Source organism: Volvox carteri (assembly GCF_000143455.1).
Source record: "Volvox carteri f. nagariensis unplaced genomic scaffold VOLCAscaffold_28, whole genome shotgun sequence".
NCBI classification, from domain to species: domain Eukaryota; kingdom Viridiplantae; phylum Chlorophyta; class Chlorophyceae; order Chlamydomonadales; family Volvocaceae; genus Volvox; species Volvox carteri.
The window spans coordinates 1,169,457-1,184,395 of NW_003307571.1; the positions used below are offsets into that span (position 1 = coordinate 1,169,457).

Here is a 14,939-nt window from a genome sequence, read left to right on the forward strand (position 1 = left end):
GTGGCCTGAATCAAAGCCAAAGATAACGGGAGACTTCAAGCACCTTCCCTGCTTCCAGAAGTGCCCACGCGGTCGCCCTGCTTCAAGCCATGCGTCGATCTCGCCCTCCAACAAGGCACGCGCCAGTGTTGCCGTCTGCATACTGACTAGGTTCCAAAACGGAAAACTAGTTGTGCCCGGAAAAATGGTGCAGCGGCCGCGGTAGCTGCGAGGTTTCCGCGAAAAGTTGCCTATTGGGAGGTAGCTTTGTACCAACAAACCCCCTTAGGAAACGTTTCTGCATATCTACCCTTGGATCCGCCTTGGATTTCTCAGAGAACTCTACGTACGGCAACGCGTTCATGAGCCGAACCTAGTGATGGTTCGCTGGGTTTTACACAGCATTCATCCAAGCGTCAATTAACTTTCTGGCGGGGGTCTGCGGCCCAACTTCCAGGCGGTCACCCGGCTACTTGCAGGTTTTCCAAAATTTTCCTAATGACGACACCTGAAGGGAATTATTTTTTTAGTAACCACTTGGTCACTAGTAACCGTTTTTAAAAGCACTGATAGTACGTCCACTAACAACAGTTTCGTCTTGTAAAAGTCACAACCAAGGTAGCTAGGATGCAATTTTCCAAAAGTAAGGTTTCATGGCCATTATATATTTTATTATAGAGATGGCCAACAAACTATTAAGTCGGTCGGTCACTCAACCACTCGAGTTACGAGCGAGGCTCAAATCCAGACGTACGAAGCGAGCACGCATATCGGCAATCCGAACAAGCTTATATACGCAGATAAACTCTTCAGGTAATATCTATTTGATCAAGGCTTATAAGCAGGACAGTGTCAATCGAAAACCATTATTCTTGCTCAAAGCTCGCCGGCCCTGGCCGAGCCAATCCACCTTAAGCTTGAGTGCGTGTGACCTTCGTCCTGCCAATAAAAATGACAGCTGAGCATATTGCCACATTTGCGCTTGCATTTCTTGCCTTCAGTGGGTCCATTGTGGCGTCGGGCGGCATGGGGAAAGTGAGTGCAACTGCAGCGTACGTCACACGCATTGCCCCATACCAGGCAACCAAATAGCCTTCTTTAGCTAGTCTAAGCCAAAGGCCATGCTTAAGCTTTTCTCTGTCTGATATGACTGCTGCTGCCCTAGGCGGCCGAATGTCTTGCATAGGGCATGCATGTTCCTCGCTGGGTAAGCCTAGGTAGGGATATATAAGAAACGTCGCACGCATGTTTTGACAGATCGATGTGTAGCATGTTTGGCTGACACGTTTGTTCGTTTGTTCGTTTGCTTCAGATCAAGGAGTTATGCGGCGAGTCTACGCGATGCTCTGATGCGCTGAGCTATTGCTGGGTAGGTTCCGTACGCTGCAATTGGAACGTCTTGCACGTACGGCAGGGGGAATGATGGGGGCGGCGGAGGTCCCGGGTATTGCTTGGCGGCTGCTGCGGCTGGCTGCGCCTCCGCCTGCAGGCGGCTGCGCCTCGCTCGGCGTGCGTCTCTGCAAAACCAGATTAAACCGCAAAGTGCTTTGGAAAACTTGTATTGTGTTCGCCATTATTGGAAATTTCATTCCTAAGGAATCCGGCAAGAATTGGCCTGCTCACGGTACCTGCTGCCTGTTATTGCACGGGTACGGCTCGCTCGAAGTACTGCTTCGACGGAAATTAGTCCCGCCGTCCTCCAGGGTCAACCGGCTTGCGGGCTTGCAGGGGCCCTGCCCTGCAATCTGACTTGTCCTGGAAAGCTTCGCGACTACCAACGCGCTACTGGACTTTCAACAGGGCCAAACAGATTGCTTAGGCCAGTTTGGCTCTGATGTTATTAGGGGGCTTTACTATCTGTTTGGCCCTATTTGACCCTGTCGAAATAAAAAATGAAAGCCCCAGCAGCCAATAAGTTGATATCAACTAATTTGTTGTTATATCATGACTTCAGAAAAGTACCGATCGGCAGATGCAGATCCCGTGATAAGCCCAGATTACTGCACTCGCTGCATCCCACGCATGGAGTAGATGTTGCAAGTTTACACCCTAGGGTGGAGAGGCCTCTCAAGGAAGCTGGCACTCCACGTGTTGCTTTGCATGCCTTTCCGCTGTAAATACGAACTTAGCAATGACACTGTAAATGCCTCCTCCTCCTCCTCCTCTATGATCATGCTGACCATATGCATGCATGCATGCAGTGGGGAATCTCCTTTTGCGCCGTGCTGTCAGTCGTCATACTTGTCCTGGCGGCCCTTCGAAAGACCGTCCTGTGGACAAGCACTCTGCAGGTCAGTGGAGAGCGCAATAATATACGGCATCTACATACATTTGTGTAGTGTATGCCACAATTAATGAATGGTGGTATCGAAAGGTGCTGATTGAGGCAAATCGATTGATTAGGTACTCGCAGCAGAATGCACCTGCTGCTGGGCCTGACACCGATAAGACCCCAGCCAGCAGTATGACCGCGATTTTCGGGTGGCATTAGTTCAAACATAGGTTACCCCGACAGATCTAGATAGACAGATAGACAGACAGACAGATAGAGAGAGAGAGGATAGGCAGCGAGTTTAAAAGGATAGCTTACAGGATACATTACTTGGCACTGGATTCCGGGTAACCCAAGCTTGCTTTCCCTTTCGGAAACATCTATATGCGCACGCCCCTCAGGCATTCTGTGCGGCCTGTGCCTCGGTTTCCATGAGCAACGCCGCATCGATCTACATGACCAAGGTACAACTTGAGGAACAAATTAACGATTCCTGGTATGATGGTTACGCCAGGGAACGTCGAATTCCAGGTCGGTGCACACGAGAACTGCTGCCGTGCAGAGATCAGATCGTCGGTGCACATGCATGCATACATGATCAACAGGTCGGCATACTTTGCAACATCTAATAATAGCATCTTATTAGATGTGGCAGGCAGGAGCGAAGCGAGTACGTACAGTCTATAAATAAGATTACGTACGGCAGCCGTACGGCTTGCCATTTTCTCAAACTGTGTTACCTTAGCTTGACAGTACCAAATGTCGTTACGGTAATCTACCTAACGCTATTGGAACTTAATGCTACTCTCACTTCTCACTTGTTGCACTAATATGCAGCCACACTCTACATGCCGCCCAATCTCACGTTTAAGTCCGCCATAACTCTATATTTATATCGTTTCGCTGCTAGATTTTATTTCCTCACGACGTTTACCGCTCTGCCTGCCTGACCGCTAGCTTTCGCCTCCCTGTGTGCACGCCTGCCTGCTGCGCTGTCTGTATGCTAGCTATGCATCCGTCAGCCGTTCGCCCTTCCGTACGTCCGGATATATATCCGTCTGTCCACCTTTATCTCCATATCCAACCGTCCGTCCGTATGTACATGCATGTCCGTTTGTATGCATGTCCATCCATATCCATTTAATCATACGTATCCGTCCGTCTGTCATAGCATTCGTACTATCCACACTCGTATCCACTCATCCGTCCCTGACGGCGTGCATGTCGTACATTCCTATGTCTAACCGCCCGTCCTTCTACCCGCCGTCCAAATACACGTCTACTTTCATATACATGCAATATCTACTTACTAAGTAGCACTATGACTCATCACAAGTGCTCCAACATCATTTTCATCATGCCGCTTCGTCTGCTGGCTGCCGCCTTGCTGGCTTGCTTTGCTCAACAAAAGCATGGTGTCGTTGTTAAATTTATGGATGTACGAAAGGCGGCAGCCTGGATAATCGCTTGCATGCAAACAATGGATTCTGGCTGTGTATCATGTGTTCTGTGTGTGGCTGCACGCGTGCTTACCGTAAGCAAAATACTCTCGCCAGTAGGGATGGCCCCTACTTCCTAATACAGGGAGGTGACGCCTATAGGTGATCAATATAGTATATCCCACTCCACGACCATGTAACACACATATTCATTGTGTTATAACATGCCCACCGCGCCATCTATCTACGCCAGTAGGGATGGTCCCTACCTATTACTACATAGGGGTGTCGCCCATAGGTGATGTCAAATTTTGGACCAGCCGTACGCGTGTGCACTGAAGTCCCTACAGCTACTATTGCTGGTGGTGTTATATCCATCGTTGCATGCTGCCGGCTGCTGGTGTATCTGCCTCCGCAGTGGACGTGTCCTTTGCAGGTTTCATCCTTCAGTCAATTGGATTGCTTGCGCTGATCATCGCTCTCGGTGTGGTGAACAGCGTCCAGGTTCGGAGGCTTATGAATGTCAACCCGACAGTGCCGACGACGAACCAGCTGCAATAGATAAAGGGCCCTGGTGTCTTTCCAACAGCCGACGAACTAGCCACGCAATAGCGAGCACGCCTGGCTAGCCAGCGATCATGCATCTGCCCGAAGGCATGCAAAGCATCATCAACGAGAATACATGGCTCACAATCCGGGTGGCCGGCTCTCCAAGGGGGTTGCATGCAAGTCAACGTGGGTGCACACTGCTGCCGCACGACCCTACCGGCTCATTGGCCGGGCCGGCTTTCCACAGGGCCAAACAAGCTGCTAAGGCCTGTTTGGCCTTACTGGTTACTACAGGGTGCTACAATCTGTTTGGCCCTGTGTGTTTGGCCCTGTTGAAGGCCCTGATGAGTGGGTGCCCGGCAGACTGATGGATTCATGTTGCAAATTGGGGGCCATTCGATGTCCCACCTGCCTACCCCGAACATTGGAAGGCTTGGACGAGCAATAGCTTCGCTTGGTGTTGTTACGTGTCTTCATCATACTGTTTAGCTTCGTGCCTGCAGCAGGTGTATCAACTTCCGTGTGACCGACATCAAGAACGTAACTGCTGTATGTATGTCCGCCAAGAGCTTTGCGCGTCAGGGGGGTATTACTGATTGTGAATCACGTTCAGTGTGAATATGGGAATAGGAATTAGGAAGACAGTGAGAAGGTTGGGCCACATTTTGACCTCTCTTCGTTGGTCGGGGACTCGGTTGATTGAGAGCGAGCTGTGGGGAAAGCATGTACACTCCGACGGGTGCTGGTGATGTGTATATTCTGTGGCGGTGTCTGTTACCCTCGCACATGGCGGCATGCGGCATCCATTACATAAGAACCATGCATGTCCCTTGGATATAATCCGTACCGCCTAAAGTAAACATTTTATTTGGCTCTAAGCTTTTCCTGGTTGGGCAGCCCTGCCTCCAGGGCATGCATGATGTCGTGCGTAGCTTATCTATTTGCTCGCCCTATCTCCATCCCCCCTTTCATCTCCTACCAGATTTAAGTGCAAGGAAGCGCATGCATGCATGCGTTTGGCGTAGCTACCCTTACGGAATTGGGGATGGAATAGGGTTATGCTAGTAGTGGTGCCATCGATCGGGGCCATCCCTCAAACATGACATCATCCCCAGGTGCCGGGGTGGGAAGGACAGCAAGAGTAGAGAAAGTTTGCAATGGTGAGCCGGTTATCACCGCAGGAGTTCAGCTCTGCTCTGGCCTGGCGGCTGAGGTGGCGGTCAAGGGTCGCGGGGGTCGAGAGGCACCGTTCACATGGGTCATCTGCTTGAGCCTCTGGCTGCGGCTGCGGCTGCGGCTGCGGCTGCGGCTGCGGCTGCGGCTGCGGCTGCGGCTGCGGCTGCGGCTGCGGCTCATCGTATGTTACAAGTTCCGCGCAAATGCGGGGCAATGGTATAGCTAGATGTAGGCCATGGCCACGTTAGGGTGGGGATCGGGATTGTCATATGTTGCCCTGATATATGCTAGACATGTTAGGCTACATATGCATCCTAACGCATATGCATATGCAAATGTAATGTGCAAGTTACAACTTGCAAGGGGCACCAACAACCACGTCGGTCACTAGCCCAGAGGTGCTTGGTACTGCCAAGCAATAATGCCTGCAGCTGCTGAAGCCCTGAAAAGGGCACGTACCACGTTCCTAGCTAACGCTAACCAGCGGAATTGTCGCCAACCAAGACAGAAACAGACATTATGACAATTTTTAAGTGAGTAAAGCGTTAAAAAGTGGAAATAAAGATGAACAAGAACTACATGCCTCAAATGCCTGCTGTCTGAGAGGGAGGTCCTTAGCTAAGTCTCTATAGAGACAGACATCCATGAGCAAGAGGGCTACAAGAGCAGAGCGAACACCAAGCAGGCAGCTAGAATGAAAAAGTATGTGTGGTCATCATCATATATATACATTGCATAGGGAATTTGAACTGTACGATACAACCTAGTAGCAAGGGCTCCCTCCTATCCACCAGCAGAGGCTTGGAGATCGGAGTAAGGGCCGCATCCAAAACCAAGCGCTGTGACGTGCAAGAACCGATGGGTGCGTAGGTCCCATCGGCGGGGACCCTTGGCTGCCGTTTGGCTGCTGGCCAGCCATGGCTCGTGATCGTAACATACAAGCACCAACCAGTTGGTTGTGCCACCGGCCGAGAGCTAAGCAGTTTTTGCATTAGGAATACATATGGAAGCTACAGGTGAGGACCCGGCAAAATCCAGACTCGATTAATCAATATTGATGTGCGTACAGCAGAGCCTCGCGCGCCCTGCCTCGCTAGGACGATCGTCCTGCATGCAATATATAAGACTCAGCAGCGTCGTAATCCCGCACAGGCTTACGTGTAAATGTGCACGCCTGTTGTTTAAAGTAAGATTTGATTTATTGCTCCAGGTTTATTATCAGAGCAACAGGATAGAAGTGTAAGCCAGCGTAAGCTAGCTTCTTGCAGCTTTCGACCTTCATCCCGCGGGAAATTCTCAACAGAAATGGCAGCTGCATACGTAGCTGGATGTTTAACTGCAGCGCTTGCCGTTGGTGGGTCAATAGTTGCGTTAGGCGGCATCGCGAAGGTGAGCGGAACTGCCGCAGCTGCAGCAGTGCGTACGCGTCAATCGCTTCTTGCTTATAACCAACCACGTCTGCAACACTTTATAATCTTCTATAGGTTCTGTCCTGGTATATTAGTAGGTAGGGCGGTGGATCCTATTGAATATGCCAGCAGGGCACGATCGATAGGCGATGCAACATTACCAACTCATTTGGGTTTTCCACAGGGCCAAACAAGCTGCTAAGGCCTGTTTGGCTCGGTTTATTATGGGCTGTTGTGATCTGCAGTTGTTTGGCCCTGTTGGCTGAGGCGCTCGGTAGTGCACGTAGCCTAAATAAGTAGGGCGCGAACCAATCAAACGCTATGTATAGTCTGTTTTGGAATAATTTGCCGGACAGATTTGTCTAAACGTTTCAACGTCTAGCTATGCATGTTCTCGCTCGGCAGGTAGGTAGGGTTATCTAATAAGAAACGTCGAAAACATGCATTAATCTTTTGCATGTGCACATGCATATGATGATTTGCTGATGATGATGTATGTTCTCGTTATACATGCCTCAGTACAACAAATCATGCACGGACTATGGTTCCGACCCCAAGTACTGCTCTGATGTGCTGAGCAACTACTGGGTAAGTTCAGTTCGGTAGCTGATCACCCCCTTTTATTAGCAACCGGCCAGTAACTGGTCATCCCCCGTACTGGGGCAGATACGGGTCCAGACCAAGTTCGTCTCACCTTAAGACATGCTACCTACACGGCCATTGCAAAATTGGTCATCCTTGCTTACAGTCCCAACAAGGGCATTATGCACCACCTCTGATCTGGTGACCCGACTCATGCTGACCATATGCATGCATGCATGCAGTGGGGAATCTCCTTTTGCGTCGTGCTGTCAGTCGTCATACTAGTCCTGGTGGCCCTTCGAAAGACCGTCCTGTGGACAAGCACTCTGCAGGTCAGTGGAGAGCGCAATAATATACTTCTTGCGCGTGAATATCATTATAGGCCGAGCATTCCATTAACACTTGTTCTTCATCCTCGGCTTGGTGATTGTAGTAGCTGGCTGCTAAAAAGGCCTCTCGAGATGCTGATCAAGCGCTTCGCGCGTCTTTGTATTTGATATGTGTGCCGTACTGTGTACCAGCTACTATGGCTATTGGTGCGACACCAGCTCTCCCTGGGGAGATGATGCCTGCCCCTTCGAGCTATGTTTGCCTCCAAAGCTCAGCAACATAAACGAAACTGCATTAGATTACGATGTGCTAGACGAGGAATGAAAGCCTTAGCATGTGTTGGCCACATGACGGCTGCTGCTCCCTAGAAGGGCAGCCCCGTCAGTGCTTATTCTCCGCAATCTATATTCCCGGGTAGGTGAAGTAGCTGGCCGCTGAAAAGGCCTCCCGAGATGCTGGTCAAGAGCTCCGCGAGTACTTATAAATTGTGATGTGTGCCGTACTGCGTACAGCTACCACATCCCGGTAGTTTCCCATCCGATGGGTACTCCTCTGGCAAGACAGTCAGACGAGCATGGCCCCAGCCGCACATCAACGTTCCCTAAGTGCCGTTACCACTGTTCCCTCCCTCGGGGAGAGGCTTAATCAGCAACCAGTCGACACGCTCCTTAACCCCACAACTTCTTGCGATATTCCGCTCTAAACATTGCAAGTCGTAGCATCGAGGCTCCCCAACCCTTCCATTCCGGGTTGGTCAGAAGCGTCGGTTATCTCCTGCCGTAAAACCACATGAGCATTGGAGCCCACTTGCTCTTGAAGGCTATTCCAGAAATGAAGGATCTGTTTGACCATGTAATATTGTAGGGGAAGCTCAACCAACTCCACATACAACAACCGGTGGGATGGCCGTGCCGCCCCCACTATCAGCCTCATGAACATAATATGTAGGTGGACTGCGCTATCCAATAAACAAGCTTCGAACATGCTCTCCGCATTGTTGGCATTACCCGGCCGCCTTCCCGCCCTGTCCATGGCCTCTGCCAGCGCAAAAAGGCTCCATGCCTGGCCGCCGTACAGCAAAATTGCTCAAACTTCGCTTGCCATCCACAAGGATCGTGTCATGCTTACGTGCTCCAGCACCTACCACGACATGCATATCAATCCGAATTAGTCGGGAGCGCGAGATTATGGCTAGCTGCTGAGATGTGGAGTGAGGGTAATCACCCCCTCGCTCGGTTGTTCCTGCCTATGAGGTGCTGTCCATAATTATAAGTCGACTTGTTTGGCAATATTGCATTAATGCAGCCCTGCAGTTGACACTGGATGGCTGTAAGAAGGGTTCGGCTCCCCTGGCATCTCCCTGAGAACTCTTTGCCTGGTGTTAAATTGGTGCGATTGGCCAGGAGATGGGAATTCCCCGGATCGACTTCGATTGTGAACATAGTGCATACCTGATATGATTCCAACATACTCCTTGCCCATAGGTGGAAGCCCGGGTGGGAGAAGAGTCTACCAGCTGAGAAAATTATTAGAGACCTCCATCTCGGACAGGGACTGAGGAAATGTCATAATAATAAAGAAACTCACAATCCTACGGGATATCACATAACCAAGATCCTACGGGATATGCCCAGCTGCAGGGGCGCCCGAGGACGTTCGCTCGAAGGGGCAGGAATGTAAGAAGGGTTCAGCTCCCTTGGCATCTCCCTGAGTACTCTTTGCCTGGTCTTACAACGGCCCGAATTCCTTGCTCTTGTACGTGTACTTGCACAGGCATTATGCGTGGCATGCGCCTCCGTTTCCATGGAAAACGTCGCACGAATGTACAATGAGCGAGTACTTCTTGACAGCGGCCGGTACTACTACTCCAGGACTCGAATGGCATCCTTTCAGGATCGCCTGCAGTCAGGTCGGTGTGAGAATAAACTGCCCACACACATGCATGCATGATGAGGCACGCATGTATACTTGTATGTAATTACATGCTGCACACTAACAACCCGCCATCATTAAGCACCAATAGTTTATTGCTCGGTATTAATCAGCTTGGCCTGACTATTTATGTGCACTTGATGGTGTGCCCGCAGTGAACGTGTCCTTCGCGGGCTTCCTCCTTCAGTCATTTGCCCTGCTTGCGCTGATCATCGCTCTCGGGGTGGTGAACTCCCATCACGCCCGGAGGGTGATCAACAACGCATTGCCAATGTGCCAATAGCGGTCCCCAATAAACTGTCCAGCCAGCAGCAAGGAAACTGAGCAGCAGCAGCAGCAGCAGCAGCAGCAGCAGCACATGACCACCTAGATAGCTGGAAGCCACGATGTATGTCGTCCACGTCAATCTGCTGCTGATATCGCCAGCAGGCGTCATCATGTATTCCTCATCATGCAATCCTTGAATGCATGCATACATGCATCGCGCACCGCTCACTGACACATCGTGGCTGATGATAACCTGTCGCGACAGATCGCCAACGCGCACCTAACCTTGCTAGCTTGGTAGCTGGCAGAGAGCCGGGGACTTCGTCACGCGTCGCATGAAATGATAAAGAAACACATAACATACATGCTTATTAGCTGTCGACTTCACGAATTATATGCAGCTACACTTCTCTATCTAGGAGTGGTCGCCTCTCTGTAGACTGTATGTATGTTGTTACAGGGTGGTATAGCTTCACCAGCGGCCCCCTTTCCCGAGGCAGTTCCCTGCTCTCCCCTGCGAGAGGGGCACCCTAATCCATTCACCCCATCCGACTTCAGAATGCATTCGTTGGGTTCAGCAACTCACCACCAGCATCCAACCAAATCTAGCGGATCAACGGCGCCTCAACTTAGTTCCTGGTCAGCTCGCAAGTAAGTATGTATGTATGTGATCTCCAGGCAGTAGCCACGTGGCAAGGCGGCGGAAGAAAACTCCAATGATCCCGGCATTGTTTAATCGGAAGATTCCAAGGTGCTTATGTTCCGTTGTTTGAGTTGTAACTACACATACAAAGAATATGTGTGTAGGTTTGGAGGATAAACTTGGGGGGAAATTGCCCACGCACACATACACCCACGCTCCCAGCCGCCTCATCTTTAGGCTAGGAGGTGCACCTGTCCAAGCCAGCCCGATCGGCTGCTGTACAGGGACCGATGCCCCTGTTTCTAGGTATCCAGAACGGTGGGTTGCCCTTACGGTGGACGGCACCTCGATGCATTGCTGGCGTGTGTCAGTCAACGTGGCAGCGGCTCCAGCATTCCTCTTGCCTACCCTGTGCGTGTGTTTTGTTACAGTAACATGAGGCCTGTGGATGTCCACCCCGCTAGTGGGGGCTCCGCCGACGGCAGGAACTGGCTTATTATTACTTGGTCTACCATGCATGGTGCCCAGTCGGCATAGCAGGAGTAGTGGCAGATCCGTGCGCATGGTTCCTGTGTATACAGCAGTCTGATAGGTTTGTGCTGTGGGCATTCGATGTTCCACCTACCCCCCGCCTTTTGGAGGGCTTGGACAAGCAGCAGATGCTTGCTTGGTGCTGTACATGTTACGTGTCTTTTATCATACTTGTAGCTTCTAGTTTTTAGCAGGTGTATCAAGCGTGTGATGGTCGACATCAAGAATGTAAACTGCTGTATGGATTATGTATGTCAAGGGCTTTGCGCGTCACGGTGAATTAGAGGTGTGGATTGTCTGCATTATGCGGATAGACAAGTTTATCACATGGAAGGATCACCATGCAGGATGCAATGCACCCAGATGTGATGAAAATAACAATGCTCTGGGACCATGTGATGTGCCCAGTTTAAGGTGCATATGCATCTTCTCAGACTCAGCAGCTCGACCTAACATATCGCCTCAGCCGTTAAGAGGCCTTAAAAAGATAAAGGAATGCTTAGAGTCTGGGAAAGACCACGTATTGACAACTTAGCTACTGAGTACTGACACAGGCAGGTAATACGTGTGGCAGGTAATACGGTTAGCTGCTGGTGCCGGCAGTTGTTTTCTTAGTGGTTACTAGTTTCTTCAAAGGAGGCCTTCTCGATAAAGCAGCGTATGGACGGATTGGTTGTGTCACATAAAGCACATTTGCTTGTTTTTTAATTCTACCAATCAAAACACTTCAATTTGGCAAGTTTGCCGAGGGAATCAAGGGCATCCAACTCATCAATGTTTATGCAACAACTATATGTAACTTAGAAGCACAACGTCCCAGCTAATGAAAGCACGATCGGTGTGTAGATTCGCATCGCTTAGCAAGGCGTGCACGCGACAGCCTTCTCTTTTTCCAACTTCAGATTATTGCAGATTGGTTTTGCGCACAAGGATGGCTTCGACAAACCAATCTGGTCCTGCGGCAAGCGCACTTGAAAGGGCGGAAGGTATGCTTCAACCGCGTCGTCAACGCCGTTTGTGTGTGGTGTCGCTGGTTTCTCTGGTGAATTTTTGTAGAGTTTTTGACCTCTGGAAAAAAGCTCTATATGTGGCAGTCACTTGGTTACAACCTCCCGTGTCGATCACCGGTTCACAAAGAGCTTTTTCCTGCCGGGGTTGTGGGGTTCTGAATTCGGAGACCCTTACCTCTCAACCCTTTTGTAGCTCCAACCACTCTCCCAACGGGCTCTGTTGATGACCCACATCCGTGGCATGAGCGGTTTGACATCACGGAGGATCGACCTGTCTACAAAAGGTTGGTCGCGCAACGCTCGGTAGCGGTGCTTTTGTGGGCTTTGGATAGTATATTGCGCCTTCTTCTTAAGTCAAAAGAGGGGCGCGTGGGCGGATGGGTTCCTCCCCGCACCGAAACGTGAGCACGTGAACGTCCCGGATGGTATAGCCCTTCAGGGAAGTGTCCTCAGGCCTCGTCATGTTCCTAATACCGGTCAATACCACTAGCCACTCCTAAGCGCCCATGTCGTACCTCTATATTTGCTCAGGTACATGACTATGTATGACCGTGTTGTCACATTCACCCCCGACAATGGCGAGGTAAGATGGCTCGCGGCAGTAAAGGGCAACGACCTTCTATCCCTCCTCGCCTCCCCGCCCGATGTACACACATGCAGACATGCGTGCAGACATACACATTCTGAAATCGGATGGGGTGAATGGATTAGGGTGCTTCTCTCGCAGGGGAGAGCAGGGAACTGCCTCCAAGGGAAAAGGGGCCGCTGGTGAAGCTTTACCACCCTGTGACAACATCATCATACACATACAGACTCGTACTTACGTGTACAAACATATGCGTGCCCACGCATGCACACAAATGTGGTGACCCATCCATCACACCCGACACACTCGTCTCGTCACATACCCTGCCCCCAGCCCCCAAGTCCCAGACTAACTCCTCTCACACCAATGCCCCCCAACTCCAACCCTCTCCACCCCTCCCCCGTGTCTCTTAACCCCCCGCCTTGCCGTATACCACCCGGCGACGCCACTGCTGCGGTTCTTCCGCGCGCACGCACACGCGCTGAACCTGGTCACACCGTGCTGTACGTCAACACGTCGTACACATTCGAAACCCAAGCCCCACTGCCTGCACTACGACGTGGTGGGCCACCCAAGCTGCAGCTTCTGTTTCGCGGTGGCGCTGCCGTTCCACCCTGCCACGGAGACGACACTCGCACAGGTGGGAGAAGCGGGGGTTGGCAACTAGAGGGATGAGGCGTGTCAAACGAGGGAAGCCTCTACCCTTAGAAATTTTTACACAATGGGCGCAGCGAACGAATGATTTCCCAAGGGAAAAGGGTCCAGATGTCGGAATCGGACTCCAGGGATTGGAATGGAATTCTTTTAGAAATTAGGGCACGACCAGGGGTTTGGGGCTGGAGTGAGGGATTCGGGTGATGAAGCGGTCCGCATATGAATATGTGCGTGAACGGAGGAGGGAAATAGGAGTGGGTAGAGGGGGAGGGGGGGAGGAGGAAGAGGAAGAGGAGGAGAAAGGGGACAGCTGGTGGCGCTGGGGCACCTGAAGGGCCCTTGGGGAGAGAGGACAGTGATTTCGGGGGTTTGGGGGCCTTGGTACGGCGTGGAACTGGGCCATCATCTGGGCCTGGTACGGAACAACGATTTACGGAACTTTTTGTTTTGATATTTCTTAGAGCTTTGATATTTTTGCGAGGAAGGAATTCACCGACCACCGGCGCGACATGCAACAAACATGCGCACTGGCTCCCTTTGAATCCAGCAAAACCCCCCCTCCCCCCCCTTCGCAGGTTACAGTGGTCCGGGAATATGCCCAGGGCCCCAACCGCCTGATGTACTGCTTCCCCTCGGGGGGGTTTGATCCTCGGAAACACGGCAGTCTGCGGCAGTGCGCGGAGGCGGAGATGGCGGAGGAGGTCAGGAGGAGGGGGGAAACGCCGTTGCGAAGGCGGGGAGGAGAAAGTGGTGGTGGTGGTGGTGGTTATTCCACCTGTACCTCCCCCACGTCGCTGGCTCACAAACCGACCCAGGGGTCGTTATTTATAACCGCCCTGCCCTCTACCGGCCCTCTTTCCTATCCCCGACCTGCCCATTCAACATCGCAACTAACATGCATTCCCGCCCACGCGCCCAGTGACCAACTGACTTAACCAACCAACCAACGAACTACTTCCCCTGTTACTATTGTCGTTGTTGCTACTTTCGTTGCAGTGAGAGTCTTATTGTTGTAGTTATGCCTCCTTTGTCCTCTTTGCTATTTGTCCTTGCTCTGTTATGTGTCGTGTCCTCGTTTCGTGATGTGGTGGGCTCCCCCCCCCCTTCAGGGCATGTTAGTGGGCGGTGAGGTGGTGTCTCTACTGCCCGAAGACCACCCCGGCCAGAGCGAACTGAAGTGGAGCCGCAACACCTTCAAACCCTTCCTCATGATAGACCCTAAGGTGAGACCGTATGGGCTGCTGAGGGAGGGCGAAAAGGAGGGCTTAGGGTTTCTTTTAAGGACAGCGACAAACGACGGCACAATTTTATGTATTGGTTTTAGCATGACCGGCGCAAGATGAGTTTTCCTCTTTGTGAATGGATGTGCCGCTGGCCCCCCCTGCCACGCGTCCACCACCTAGCCCGCTACTTCGCGACTCTTCCTCCTCTTCCTCCTCCTCCATCCTCCACCTCCTCCTCCGACCAAGCAAGTTCATAGTCCGTTGGGTGGTGATGTCAGGGTTGGAGGGTTTTCCTTTTCCGACCGTCCTCTTGCCGCACCCGCCATAAAAAACCATCTATTTACCCCCCTCCCCCCC

At 51.5% G+C, this 14,939-nt stretch overlaps 3 protein-coding genes across 3 annotated transcripts in view; all 3 read left to right on the plus strand.

Moving 5' to 3' along the window:
• Window positions 1-635: 635 nt before the first annotated feature.
• On the plus strand, window positions 636-5,781 carry VOLCADRAFT_105432 (uncharacterized protein). Its single transcript, XM_002952169.1, has 6 exons — window positions 636-792; window positions 981-1,014; window positions 1,292-1,348; window positions 2,181-2,270; window positions 2,653-2,782; window positions 4,109-5,781. Exons 2-6 carry the CDS (start codon window positions 1,006-1,008, stop codon window positions 4,249-4,251), a joined length of 429 nt encoding a protein of 142 aa, XP_002952215.1. The 5' UTR covers window positions 636-792; window positions 981-1,005; the 3' UTR covers window positions 4,252-5,781.
• Window positions 5,782-6,582: 801 nt separating this feature from the next.
• Window positions 6,583-11,356, plus strand: VOLCADRAFT_105433 (uncharacterized protein). Its single transcript, XM_002952170.1, has 6 exons — window positions 6,583-6,804; window positions 7,344-7,412; window positions 7,649-7,738; window positions 9,221-9,232; window positions 9,510-9,645; window positions 9,824-11,356. Exons 1-6 carry the CDS (start codon window positions 6,721-6,723, stop codon window positions 9,949-9,951), a joined length of 519 nt encoding a protein of 172 aa, XP_002952216.1. The 5' UTR covers window positions 6,583-6,720; the 3' UTR covers window positions 9,952-11,356.
• A 956-nt stretch (window positions 11,357-12,312) lies between these two features.
• Window positions 12,313-14,939, plus strand: part of VOLCADRAFT_118065 (uncharacterized protein) — a gene marked incomplete at both ends in the record, with an annotated part of 3,863 nt that continues 1,236 nt past the window's right edge. Inside the window, 5 exons of the mRNA XM_002952171.1 lie at window positions 12,313-12,403; window positions 12,651-12,702; window positions 13,244-13,345; window positions 13,935-14,060; window positions 14,469-14,582. Of these exons, the coding sequence (XP_002952217.1) occupies window positions 12,315-12,403; window positions 12,651-12,702; window positions 13,244-13,345; window positions 13,935-14,060; window positions 14,469-14,582 (483 nt within the window). The remainder of the gene's footprint in view (window positions 12,404-12,650; window positions 12,703-13,243; window positions 13,346-13,934; window positions 14,061-14,468; window positions 14,583-14,939) is intronic.

What these genes read in the sequence shown, in the direction of transcription:
- VOLCADRAFT_105432 (XM_002952169.1), top strand. An exon ending in ATGCGCTGAGCTATTGCTGG is followed by an intron (nt 1,349 to 2,180) that starts GTAGGTTCCGTA and finishes GCATGCATGCAG; the next exon opens with TGGGGAATCTCCTTTTGCGC. An exon ending in CAGGGAACGTCGAATTCCAG is followed by an intron (nt 2,783 to 4,108) that starts GTCGGTGCACAC and finishes CTGCCTCCGCAG; the next exon opens with TGGACGTGTCCTTTGCAGGT.
- VOLCADRAFT_105433 (XM_002952170.1), top strand. Translation starts at nt 6,721, where the DNA reads ATGGCAGCTGCATACGTAGCTGGATGTTTAACTGCAGCGCTTGCCGTT. An exon ending in CGTTAGGCGGCATCGCGAAG is followed by an intron (nt 6,805 to 7,343) that starts GTGAGCGGAACT and finishes TACATGCCTCAG; the next exon opens with TACAACAAATCATGCACGGA. An exon ending in TCAGGATCGCCTGCAGTCAG is followed by an intron (nt 9,646 to 9,823) that starts GTCGGTGTGAGA and finishes GTGTGCCCGCAG; the next exon opens with TGAACGTGTCCTTCGCGGGC.